General features: G+C 53.0%; 1 protein-coding gene across 1 annotated transcript; it reads right to left on the reverse strand.

Moving 5' to 3' along the window:
* Positions 1-7147: 7147 nt before the first annotated feature.
* Positions 7148-9358, reverse strand: Foxd2 (forkhead box D2). Its single transcript, XM_051188472.1, has one exon. The coding sequence runs from the start codon at positions 9102-9104 to the stop codon at positions 7626-7628; it is 1479 nt and encodes a 492-aa protein (XP_051044429.1). The 5' UTR covers positions 9105-9358; the 3' UTR covers positions 7148-7625.
* Between the last annotated feature and the right edge of the window lie 2743 nt (positions 9359-12101).

The following is a 12101-nucleotide window of genomic DNA, read 5'->3' on the forward strand; positions in this document are numbered from 1 at the left end:
TCTAGACCTGTTTCCACAGCGGAGTCAGCTTTGACTACATTGTAAGCCCTAGTGGCTTACTAGTCTGCACCTGAACCTTTGACACAGACAATTTTCTGGGAATGGAAGCCGAGACTCCCAAGCCACATATGACCGCTAGCCAAGTCTCTCTATGCAGGCTGGAATACAGGATAGATCTGACAATCCTGCATGGAAGTCAGGCTGAGTCTGGACAATGTGACCTGTTAGCTAATCTAAAACAACATGGATCTAGAGCCCAGGTAGGTTACAGTAATGAGCCATAGTGGACAAGCCTGAGGAGGGGATCATCCATGCTCCAGATCCCCAGCTTTGCCTGCAACTGGGGAGGAAGGTGGGAGAAGATAGACAGGTCTCAATTACTGCTAGGGAATAAAGGGCAAGGCCAAGAATCCACCATTCCACTCCAATCACATTCACCATGCTCACATATCTTCATTAGCATATGCAAATCCAAAAACACTTGTAAGCACAGAAACAGGAGCAGAATGCATATGTAACCCTGCACAAATATTAACAGAAATGTTCACATACCCCGCCAAACAAACAGTGCATACATCTACAGTAGGATGTATTATTTAGATATGTCATCATAAGGTGGATGATTGCATCTTTAATCCTACTTGCACTTGCGTGCCCAAGCACACTAGAGCACGAACACACACATCCTACAAATGTATAAGTCATTTATTCTGGCTCTCCGGTTCTCAACTACCAAGTTGGGCAGTTTATGATAAGGGCAGGCAGATGATCAGTTACTGCAGCATCAGGAGTATATAATGCCCAGCACAGAGCAGATGCTCAATAAATATGGGGGAAAGAGAGAAGGAGGAAACAAGCAACTACATTGTCTTACGTTGCCTGTGTTTACTCTTTATCAGACTGGAAAACTACTCCTGTTTCTGGCCTCAGACTCTGCAGATATTCGCAGGCAAATTGATTAGAAGTGGCTTCGAAATCTATATGCTTGTTAATTTGTTTTGGTTTTTGTTTTGAGACACGCTTTCACTGTGTAGCCCTGGCTAGTCTGGAACTCAGTGTGTTTACCAGACTCGCCTCCATCTCAAGAGATCCATCTGCCTCTGCCTCTGCCTCTGGAGCACTGCGATTAAAAGCGTGCACCACCACTCCAGCCAGCCTAATCTATTTGTTTTTTCGGTGTCCTGTTGAAGAACGGTAGGTTTGTAAACACACCCTATAAATGATTCTAGACCCTCTTCTGCAAACGCGTTTCCACCAAAGTAGGGCTGGCTGAAAAGGCCAGGGCGATGATGAATCCACACAAAGCCTGGCACGGGTATCCAGTTCTGGGTTTCCAGGTCCTTGGCTTCTCTTCCCCAAGTCCACGACGACTAACTCGTTCGCTTGCTAACCCCAGCCAGTCCTTTTAGCTCCGATCTTGGAACCCTCTAGCTTCGGCAGTCTGTGTCGGAGGTTACTTTAAGCTATCGCCTTTCCAGCGGCTTTCTTTAACCTTAAGAAGCAGAATCAATTCCCAAAAGACAGAAGCATATAAGAGTAACCTGCAGACGCGACATAAACCCAAAGAGCTCAGAAGAGGTTGACAGGCAGGAAGCCGGGCTTGGATGAGGGCAAAGAAGTGGGTTCCCCACTCCCTTAGCCGCCCAGCGCATCTACATCTGAATGGAAAGCCCGGGAGTCCGCTCCGCACCGACACCTGCTGGAGGAGGGGGCCTCAAAATAAGGGTCTTCGGTTACCGTAGGCTTATTAATTTGAACAATAAAACCCACTCCAACGTCCTCAACACCCCGAACACATCGTACCCACCCCACCCCCAAACACACACACACACACACACACACACACACACACACACACGAGTGTCTACACAGATAAGTGGAAATACACTTCTCAAGTCCGCAATTCGTTTTAGGAATCAAAAGGATGGGTTTAAATATTTTTGCTCCACTGAAGAATTCGCTCTCTCCAGTCCCAAGATTCGTGAAACCCCAATTCCAAAGATATTTTTGCCTGCGTAGACAAAAAATGACTCAGGATGAGCCAACCCTGAAGCAATTTCCAGTTTCCGGAGAGACTGAGCACAGACCTCCAAGATCACTGAGCACAGACCTCCAAGATGCTGGCTTCGGATGCGGAAGCTCGCAGGACCCCAGCAGTGGAGATTGAGCGCATCCTTCCCAGTGGCGCCCACGCCAAGTCTGAAGAGGGTTTCTAGAAACCCTAGCGTCTGAGAAAATTTTGGCGGGGATAGATGTATGCTGAAGACTCGGATCTACGAAGTTCCTCCAGGACCACGAAATTTAGACCGACGAGAGAATAGTGAGCGTGGAGGAAGGTTCGCCCAGAGGAAAACACAACCGAAGGAGAAAAACCGAGCAGCGACTGTGAGCCATTTCTACTAGAGTCCGCGTGGAGCGAAAAGACCACGCTCGGCAGAGACCCAGAACACAGAGCGCTGAGCCCAACGACGGTGGGAAACCACCCTGAGGATGTTGCCTCGACCCCAGCAGCGGAGCGCAGGGCAGAAGCCTTCCTGGCCACGCCGACCTGACCCTCTCAGGTGTTGTGCGGCTGCGGTGGTGGTGTCGCGCCGAGTCGGGCGGGCAGGAAGGAGGCGGTGCCCGCTCCGCCCCACGGCGCGGCGCGCCCTCCAGCCTGCGGGGAGGAAAATCGTTCTCAAAACCAGAGCCCGGAACCCCTGTCTTCCCTACAGAGCTCTCTGTTGGTGCGCATCTATGCCGGCCTTTAAAAAGTCAGAAGTGCTCGCTCCAAAAAAAAAAAAAAAAAAAAAAAAAAAAAACAATCATTTGTTTTCAAACACTCTGATATTTGAAAGCTTAAGGGACTGAATTCTCCCACCCACCCTTGCCTACCTTTTAGTCTCAATCTCTTCTCACAGTGCCTGTCCCAGGGACACGCATGGGCTGGGTCTCACCGTCTTGGATGGCCTCCCCCAGGCCCCAACACGAACAACCTTTGAACTATGCATGGAAATAATGTAGGCACAAACCCAAACTCTCCTCGCTTGTCTTCCGTGGAAAGCGCGGTTTGGGAGGAAACTCCGAATCCCGTCCGTGAAGACCTAGGCGCACTGCCTCCTCCCACTGCTTCCTAAGCCGCAAGCTTACGAGGCACGCTCCGCACTCCAAATCTTTTCTCTCTTTCTCTTGCAGGGACCGCGGTTTAAACTGCGTCGGCGCCTTTATTCGCCTGACCCTGGGCGCAGGGAAACCAGCCTGGTCGGTCATTGTCCTTTCTGGACTGCCCCCACCCCCGCCCCAATCAGTGTCACAAAACGCCCCTTTCAACAGATTCCAAACCCTCTTCACCTCGGCTCACCGAGCCTTCAACTTCATTGAGTGAGAGCTGCGCGGCACTGGAGGAGGCGAAGTTTAAATAAACCCGAGTGCAGAAGGAGGAGGCGGGGGTCGCGGAGGGTTGGTAGTTGAAGGGGAGGGTGGAGGTAGAAGTGTTTTTGAAAAGGGGAAAAAAGTCATCGGGGAGGGAAAGGCGCTTTGTAACCACGAAGACGCGCCTGCTGTGGCGAGAACAAATTGGATAGGGAGGGGAAATGTCCCCCTCCAACTCCTGCTCCTGGGTGGTCTTGGGGTGGGGAGCCCCTAGAGAAAGAAAGAAAGATGGGGAGGGATAGACGGTGAAAAGAATTAACCGCTTTAATTGGGTTGCAACAGAGACTGGCCAGCGGGTTCGCCGATGGGCCTCGATCACTCAGACCAAATACTGGTCAATAAAATAAAATGTCTGCCCTTAGTCGCCGCTGAACAACGTATGTCAAAGTGGGAGAACCAAGACTGTTCTTCGCAGCTGTAGAAAGTAAATCTGCAAGAGGGAGAAATTCTGCCCGGAAAGACCCCCCTCCCCCTTCTTATGGCCTCGGGCCTCCCGGCGCCCGGATGAAAAGGAATGAAATTGAACGAAATTGAACGAAATGAAGTGAAATTGACCAGTGAAATTCGCCAATTTTCTTCCCCTTTAAACTGCCCGCTCTCAACAGCACTCTCTGAACCTCGGGCTGATTTTTTTACCTCTTTTTTTTTTTTTTTTTTTTTTTTTTTCTCACCTTGGAGAGATCAAGGTGTGCCCTGGATATTTTCTTATTATTGCCACCAATTGTTGGTGCCTAAAGGGCCACAGACCTCAGCTGCTTCCACCCAAGTAGGGAGGGATGCCTGGGGACCCGTTCAAATGGGAAGACCTTTTTTTACCTCCTAGGATGTTGGGTAATTGAGCCCAAACCAGCCCTAGACACACACCTATAAGGAGAGAGTCACTGTCTGAGCGCATCCAGACCCCAAGGGCAAGCCAGGAGGAGTCTGTCATACAAATCCTGCAACTACACCCTTCTCAAATTCCTGCTCCAACAGCTTAACTCCAAACACAGCCCAAAATTTCAAACACCTCCTCTTCTCCCTAGCTTTTAGCACCTGGAACCTTCTCCAGCACTGCCAGCTGAGTGTGGGTGGTTTCTCTGAACCAGGCTTGGCCTTGTTGATTCCCTGGGGAACTAGAGTCCTATAGTAGAAGATATCCTTGGGGTTCTAAGAGCCCTGGAAAACTCTTTTTCTGCAACCCCATATTTCTACTGTTGGTGCACACAGACACTAAGCAAGAAACTCTCTCTCTCTCTCTTCTCTCTCTCTCTCTCTCTCTCTCTCTCTCTCTCTCTCTCTCTCTCTCTCTCTAAGACAGATAACAATTCATCCAGAAAAATCTTCTACTTCCCCTGTAAGTAGTAGTGAGTTATGGCCCTAGCTCACCTACCTATCTACCATCCAATATGAATTGTCTGACCTCTTTGAGACAGAAAAAAAAATCCAACTGATAAGTACTTTTCTCAAAACTTTAAACTAATACGTAGAGTCTAATATTCCAAACTAATGTCTGTATTTAATAGTCATGGCAAAGGAGATCATGAAATTGAAAGGTGCTTTTCGTGACCAACCTGACTCTGCTGCATGTGCCTGCATGTGTACACACACACACACACACACAGAGAGAGAGAGAGAGAGAGAGAGAGAGAGAGAGAGAGAGAGAGACGTTCATTGATTTGTGCCAGTCACACACCACCTCCTCAAGTAAACAGACATGAAACCATCCTCATCAATCTGGAGCAATGGAAGTCAGTGAAGCAACCAGTCAGAGACCATTATCCCAGTACTGGCAGATATTTCTCACTCCAGACCACTGAACCCAATTTATATCTGGACTATTTGATAAAATGGTGCTGGAAAGGGAGCCCATAGCGTTTGATCTCCCCTGACCTCTTAATCTTTCAGAGATGAGGGAGTGGGCAGTACCATGATCAACACACACACACACACACACACACACACACACACACACCTGAGTCTCTGCACCCTTAGTGAGGAGAAACCTAGATGCCTAACAGTCCTTTCTCTCCACTCCCATCCTGATGCAGAGCCTCTTTCGCACACCTTTTCCCCACCATTGCCAGCTGGGTTTTGGATAACTTCTCTTGTCCACACACTCAAGTTCTTTGCATCTGGGTCTCTGACACTTCTTCTTTCTCTGCCATTTGCCTTTCAGCCCTTGTCCTGACTTTTGTCAGTTTTCTGTAGAGGCTGAATGAATTTCTTCTTCCTGTACTTCTATACATCCCTCCTATGATTTCTCACCCCTGCTGTTTGCAAAGCTGGCTATTGGGAATCCCAAGCACAAGGCACAGGGCTTTGGGTCCAGAGCACTGTCTTAAGCAGACCAGAAGATTTATGCTCAGGCAGTAGCTTCTTGCTATGAACATGGCTCCAAGAACCAAGGCCTTTGCCCTAGCAGAATGAACCCCCACTCAATCTCTAGCTGATCAGATCTTCTAGCCCACTCAAACTGGGTGAGGCTTCTAATTTAATCTGGAGAGTCCCTAAATAAAACCCTCCACTGTCAAAAGTGTGTGGGCGGATAGGGGTGGGGAGTGGGGGAGGTTGGTTCTAAAGGCCCTCTGGAGGCAAAAAGAAATGCTCCCCTATTAAAGACAGACAGTGACTGATAGTCATAGCACACATCCATGGACACGCAGATGAAAACTCAGACATCCCTGAAACACACAAGGACGACCAAGACAAACACAAAAACAAACCACCAAGAGCTCTATAAAGTCTCCTGGGCACACAGAAACACAGAGGCATACAAACTATGCTTCAAGTGACACAGCCTTATTATACTCAGTGGCTACAGTGCTCCAGTACTTAACACTCCAACCTGCCCAGTCCACACTCAAATCTAAACTAGAAGATGGTTGAGACTTCTCTGGTTCGGCAGAAACAGAATCCCTCTACCCAGCCCTGGGGTTTTGCCCTTCCTTGTGCCAGAGTGAAAACGAAAGTGCCTAAGTGGTCACAGGCTTCCAGAGACCTGGTCCCATTAGAAGCAGAAGGCCACTGCAGTGTACAGAGGTCCCTCAGCCATCTGACTAGCTCAGAGCTTCCTTTACTGGTCCAGCTCCTTCTCCCTCTCCCTTTGCTGGGGAGACTGGGGTCTTATGCAAGAGTCGTGACAAGGAAAAGGGAGTGCAGGCAAGCAGGTTCATCTGGCAACTGCTAAGTTCACATACATTTATTCAATTGACACCAATGGAAAGGGAGAGGGAGACAGTTTTCTTTTCTTCCACACAGACCATCAGACGATTTCACAGAGTCTCCACTAAGTGGAGAAGTCTAAATCAAAGCACACAAGTGGACAGAGAATGCAGGGGGGCAGCCCACTGTACAGATATTTACACATAACTATAGGACCCCCTGCCACAGCTCTGTGCCCTTGCCCTCCCAATTCCCACCTCTCCAGACCCTCTTCTCCCACCCAAATTCATTGCCTTTAACTACAATAAATATCACAAGGCCTGAAGCAGAGCAGAAGGCCAAGAGCGCTGCTAGCCCTGGATGGCTGGGCCTATGGACCACGAGAAAGACCAGAGGGAGCTCCTTAAAAAGCAACCAAACACCAAAGGGGGGGGACTTTATCTTCGGGGAAATGGGCTCTGCGGGTTCTTCAAGGATTTTGGAGACCCTCCCCCATTTCACTTCTCCTCTTAGCTTCCCGACTGTGTAGATACTGCCTTAGGCTTGGAGAAACCCGCTTCCTTTAAGAACAGCAAAACAAACAAACAAAAAAAAAACTGAATTTTTCTCTTAACCGCAAAGAAGATAACAGACGTCTTTAAATTATAATATTGAATAAGCGGGTCTCAAAGTTGAGGAAGAAATGGGGGCAGGGGACTTTTCAAGCCATAGGTATTTCTGGCAGGATCCACCGACCGACAGGCGTATCTCCGCCAATGCATTCTTCTCCTACTGAGAGATGCAAAGACAAGAAAAAGCGAAGGTTCCTGCTCCCTTTTTTGCTGCTTTAACAGAAAAGGGATCTCCGCTTTGAACCTATTACGCAGACTCGGGCCTCGCCCAGAGCAGCTGAGCCCGCTTCGTCCCAACTGTCCGTGACATTCTGAGCGTGGAGTTTGAAGTGCCTGATCACGCGCCCGCCTAGGTCTGGAGACTCTTCATAAATAGACTCCCTGAATTCCGCTGGGACCGGCCGAGCTCCCCAGAGAGGTTTAGGAGTGAGGGCCTAACTGGCCCCAAGCTCACTGTGGTCAAAAGTGGCAGCCACTGAGGCCGGCGACTTTGCTGGCAAACGAGGGCCCTGAAGACAGGAGTGCGTCCCCCGGGTGCGAGAGGCGGATATGGCCCGCTACAGGAGCCAGGGCTGGGGCAGTCAGCATGGCCAAAACTTGGGCTTGACCCCCAGGACCTGCGGCTGCGGCGAATGGCGATCCCGGGGAACCGTCGCCGCTGCCCGGGGGTGCGGCACCGCCACCACCGTGGCCCATGATGTGGTCTATAGAGAAGGAAGGCCTCTGGCCTGCCCCTGCACCCCCGCCACCCGCACCACCGCCTGCGTCCGTCTTGAGGCCCTGGCGCAGGAGTGCAGTGGACAGACTGGCTGCTGTGCCAGCTGCGGGAGGACTCAAGGACGCGGGGTAAAAAGCCTTGGTGCAGCCCAGCTCGGCGCCTAGGAAGGCGGGCAGCCCTGCGGGGCCTGGGCAAGATCCCGGGGCAGGAGCAGGGGCCGGTGCCGAGGCCGCGCCGGCGAACACCGAGGCCGTCGGAGGTCCGGGTGGAGGCGCAGCCGCACGGCCCGGGGGGACTGACAGCTGGCAAGGCGCGGTGGCCGCAAAGGCGAAGGCGTGCGGGTGTGGATGCGGGTGTGAGGCCGGGCCCGGTGGGGGTGCGCCGTAGGCCGGGAGTGCCAGCCCGTAGCCGTAGCCGTAGGCGCCGTAAGCGGCGAAACCCGGGAGGAAGGCGCCAGGGTCCCCGGCCGCGGCAGCCCCGCCACGCAGTAGCAGCTCCGGGTGAGGATGCGGGTGTGGATGCGGCGGCGGCAGCGGCTGCCGCTTGAAGCGCTTGCGGCGCCGCAGGAAGCTGCCGTTGTCGAACATGTCTGCCGACTCCGGGTCCAGCGTCCAGTAGTTGCCCTTGCCCGGGTTGCCCGGCTCGCGGGGGATCTTAACGAAGCAGTCGTTGAGGGAGAGGTTGTGGCGGATGCTGTTCTGCCAGGCGGGGAACTTCTCCCGGTAGTAGGGGAAGCGGCCGCTGATGAACTCACAGATCTCGCTCAGCGTCAGGCGCTTCTTGGGGCTCTGCAGGATGGCCATGGTGATGAGCGCGATGTACGAATACGGCGGTTTCACCAGCGGGCTCCGCGTCGCCGCGCCCCCCGACGGCGGCCCGGGTCCCGGCCCCGGCCCCGCTGTGCCCCGAGCAGCTTGCGCGCCGGGCCCCGGGCTTCCCGCTGCGGCCGCCGCCCCCCGGGGCGCTAGAGCTCGGGGCTCGCAGTCGGAACAACCTCCCGACTCTTCCTCGTCCTCGGCTACGTCCGCCTCGGCTTCCTCCGGGGGAGGCTCGTGGCCGTGCGGGAGCACGTCCCGGGGGGCGCGGGGCCCGGAGTGGACTGTGAGCTCCCCCCCACCGCTGCCGCCGCCCACCACGTCTATGTCTGCGTCGGGCTCGGACAGCGCGGCCGGGGAGCTCTCGGAGGACATGATCTCGCAGCAGCAGCTGCCCAGGGTCATGGTGCCGCCGCCGCCTCCACTCTCCGGCTCCGCTCGGGCCGGGGCTCCGGCTCCGCCGCGCTGCCTCTCGGACGAGTGTGTTTTGCGCGCGGGCGGGGAGGGGGCGGGGGCGGGGGACCAAGGCGGACAGGGAGGGGTGTCCCCCGGCTCCTCAGCGCCCCCTGGTGTTGAGACTCCAAGACTCTCGCCCTTGGGGCGCACCCAACCGGTGCTTCCCTGGGACCAGTAAGCAGGGCACAGGAGAAGAGCGGTGAAGCCACCGGCTACCAGGTCGAATCTGAACTCCTGGGGCCCTAGAGACTCTAGTGGGGCTTCGGGAGATTAGTCCCTCCCGCCTGGTGGCCGCCTAAGGCGGAAGAACCGTGGGCCTGGGGCGGAGCTCCCTGGGCAGGGTGGGGCGGGGAGGAAGGGGGCGGGCAGAGGTCCTCGGCACCCTAGCCCGGCGGGAACAAACTGCCGCGGTGGCGGGAGCTAGGCTCGCGTGGCTGGAGGCGGGTCATCCTTCTCTTCGCAGCTCCCGCAAACCCATGGTCCCCCGGAGCCACAGCCTTCAGTGCTCTCAGCCTCTGAGAGTCAAGGCTTACGTTGGCGCAGCTGCTGCGGGTGGCAATGGCTACAAATCTCCTCCCCTCGTCTCCCCAAGGCGGTGCCCAGGCCACCCCGGCCGAAGCGGCCACGGATCGCTAGTAAGTCGAAACGCCCAGACCGACGCCGCGGCACAGGGACCTACTAGAGCCCCAGGGGTTTCCGGCAAATTGGAGAGGAGAGTGATCGGGGGAGCAAACTTGGAGCTGGCAGACTCAGAGAGGTGAGAAATTTCTGCTGTGGTCCAGTCTTTCCCCTCCGTGACCTCGGCCCTGCCACTGTCCCCGGGAAGACCCAAAGGAGAGCACAGGCTGCTCCTGCTCCCCTTAGTGAATGTTCTCTACAGACACCGCATTTCCCGCACGCCTATAGTCTTTAGCTCGGGTTTGCCTGGCTCGATTTTCCGTCTCAGCATCTCAACATCTCTATAATCATCTCTCTTGACCTCTGTGAAATTTGTCTACATTTCCTGCCTGAGGAAACAGCGTTTGCCTGGATGCTTGCTTGTTCCTGAGTCTGACAATCCCTCTCTGAATTTCTGCTTTAAGGAGGCCTAACAACAGAGGTCTCACAGACAGAGCTCCCTCAGCCCTGGGTCACAGTGTTGCCTTTTTATCTGGGGACTTTTTGCACAGAAAGTTGGTCCAGTGTTTTCTTTCTACCAGCCGGATTCCTGCCCATCTTGTTAGGCCTACTCTCCCTCTAGGACCCAGAAATAAGTCGCTCCCGTTTATAGTGAGCCCATTTCAACCTCTAGAGCTGGAAGGGATTGGATGAAGTGAGGGTGAGAACTGGGCTGAGGGCTGACTGTTGCCCCAACAGCGCCGCGCAGTGGCCAAAGCTCAGGCATAGGAGGCCTCAGTCCCTACTGCATCCCATAGTCCAAAGCCTCTGTAACCATCATTAGGTAACTTCCCGTCAGAGATCAACTTTCCAGCTTTGCACCACAGTTAAGGGCATGGCCAGAGGAGTTAAACTGCTGGAATCCTAATTTTGGCTTCACCACTTACCCCTTGTATCGCCTGGCTAATTTTCTTAACCTTTTTGCCTTTCTCTTCCTCTAAAATAAAATTTAGAATGCCTGTCTCAAGCTTGACATGGTGGTAATCACTTCCATAGTTAATCCCTGTACTCAGAATGCTGAGGCAGGGGTTTGGGTTTGCTTAGAGTTCCAGCCCAGTTTGGGCTACAGAATGAGACCCTGTCCCAGAATTAAATAAATAAATAAGATGAATTTACATTGTGACCAGTATGTAAAAACAGCCATTGTAGGCCACTCATTTTGTAGATTCTAGTTGCCCTATTCTCTGGCAGAGGAGAGGGGGGGGATGGGATGCAGGATGCAGTCTCCTATCTGGTTCTCAAGCCCTGGTCCAGCTGGAGACTGTTTATTTGTAATACAGTAATATCTCCAGACATTGTGCTGAACTCTTTCTCTCTCTCTCTCTCTCTCTCTCTCTCTCTCTCTCTCTCTCTCTCTTATACACACACACACACACACACACACACACACACACATGCGCGCGGGCCTGGTGGTAAGTTCTGAGGCCATGAGGAGGAAATTTGCAGCCTAGGTGGGCTGCATGCAAGAAAACACACATAAGGGTAGATAAATCTCTTTATCTAACAGCAACCTGCATCAATGGGGGCAGGAATAGATTCTTAGCTTTTGAGAATAAATCCTCCAAGAACCCCTCTGGGACTTCTGACCAAAGGGACCCACTTACTGTGCTGGATTTGCATGAACAAAGTATCCCTGGGAAACAGAAGGGGTCCAACCCTCAAAACAGGGACAGTAAATTGAACAGAGACTAGTGGCCCCAGAATTGGAATGTTCTGGCAACCACACACATACTTCAAGTAGGCTCCCCCCCTCCTTTCCTCTCTCCTTCCCTCTCTGCCTCTCTCCCTCCTTCCTTCCCTCTCTCCCTCCCTCAGGATCCCACTCAGATAGCCTACACTACTAACCACATTACTCCTACCCAGCTAGTACTCGTCTCTACCCTAGAATAGCTAGTATCCCAATAAAGAGAAAAACCATGTTGGCTAGTTAGTTCCACCTTCACTTCAAAGGTGGCAAACCCATGATTAATTTCCTGTGTTGTCAGTACTCTCCTGATATTTCAGACTTGAGCTACATGTTCAGCCTCAGGCTGCTACTGGTGAAAGTATTTGTTAGCCAGATCTCCTTTAAAGGGATTCAGGCAGGACGATACCAGCTATTGCTGCCAGTCGCTGCATCCTTGCCCTGCCACTCATTCACTGAGACTGAAGCTCAAGCTGGGGGAAAGCAGTCAAGAGCCCCCAGCTTCTAGTCTGCGGGGCAGTAGTGGGGCCCTACCTTAAGAAATCATCCGAACTCCATGAACACTTTAACAAGAGTGGAAAGAATGGGCCAGGGTGGGGTATGGC

Source organism: Phodopus roborovskii, unplaced genomic scaffold (genome assembly GCF_943737965.1).
Source record: "Phodopus roborovskii unplaced genomic scaffold, PHOROB, whole genome shotgun sequence".
Lineage (NCBI taxonomy): Eukaryota > Metazoa > Chordata > Mammalia > Rodentia > Cricetidae > Phodopus > Phodopus roborovskii.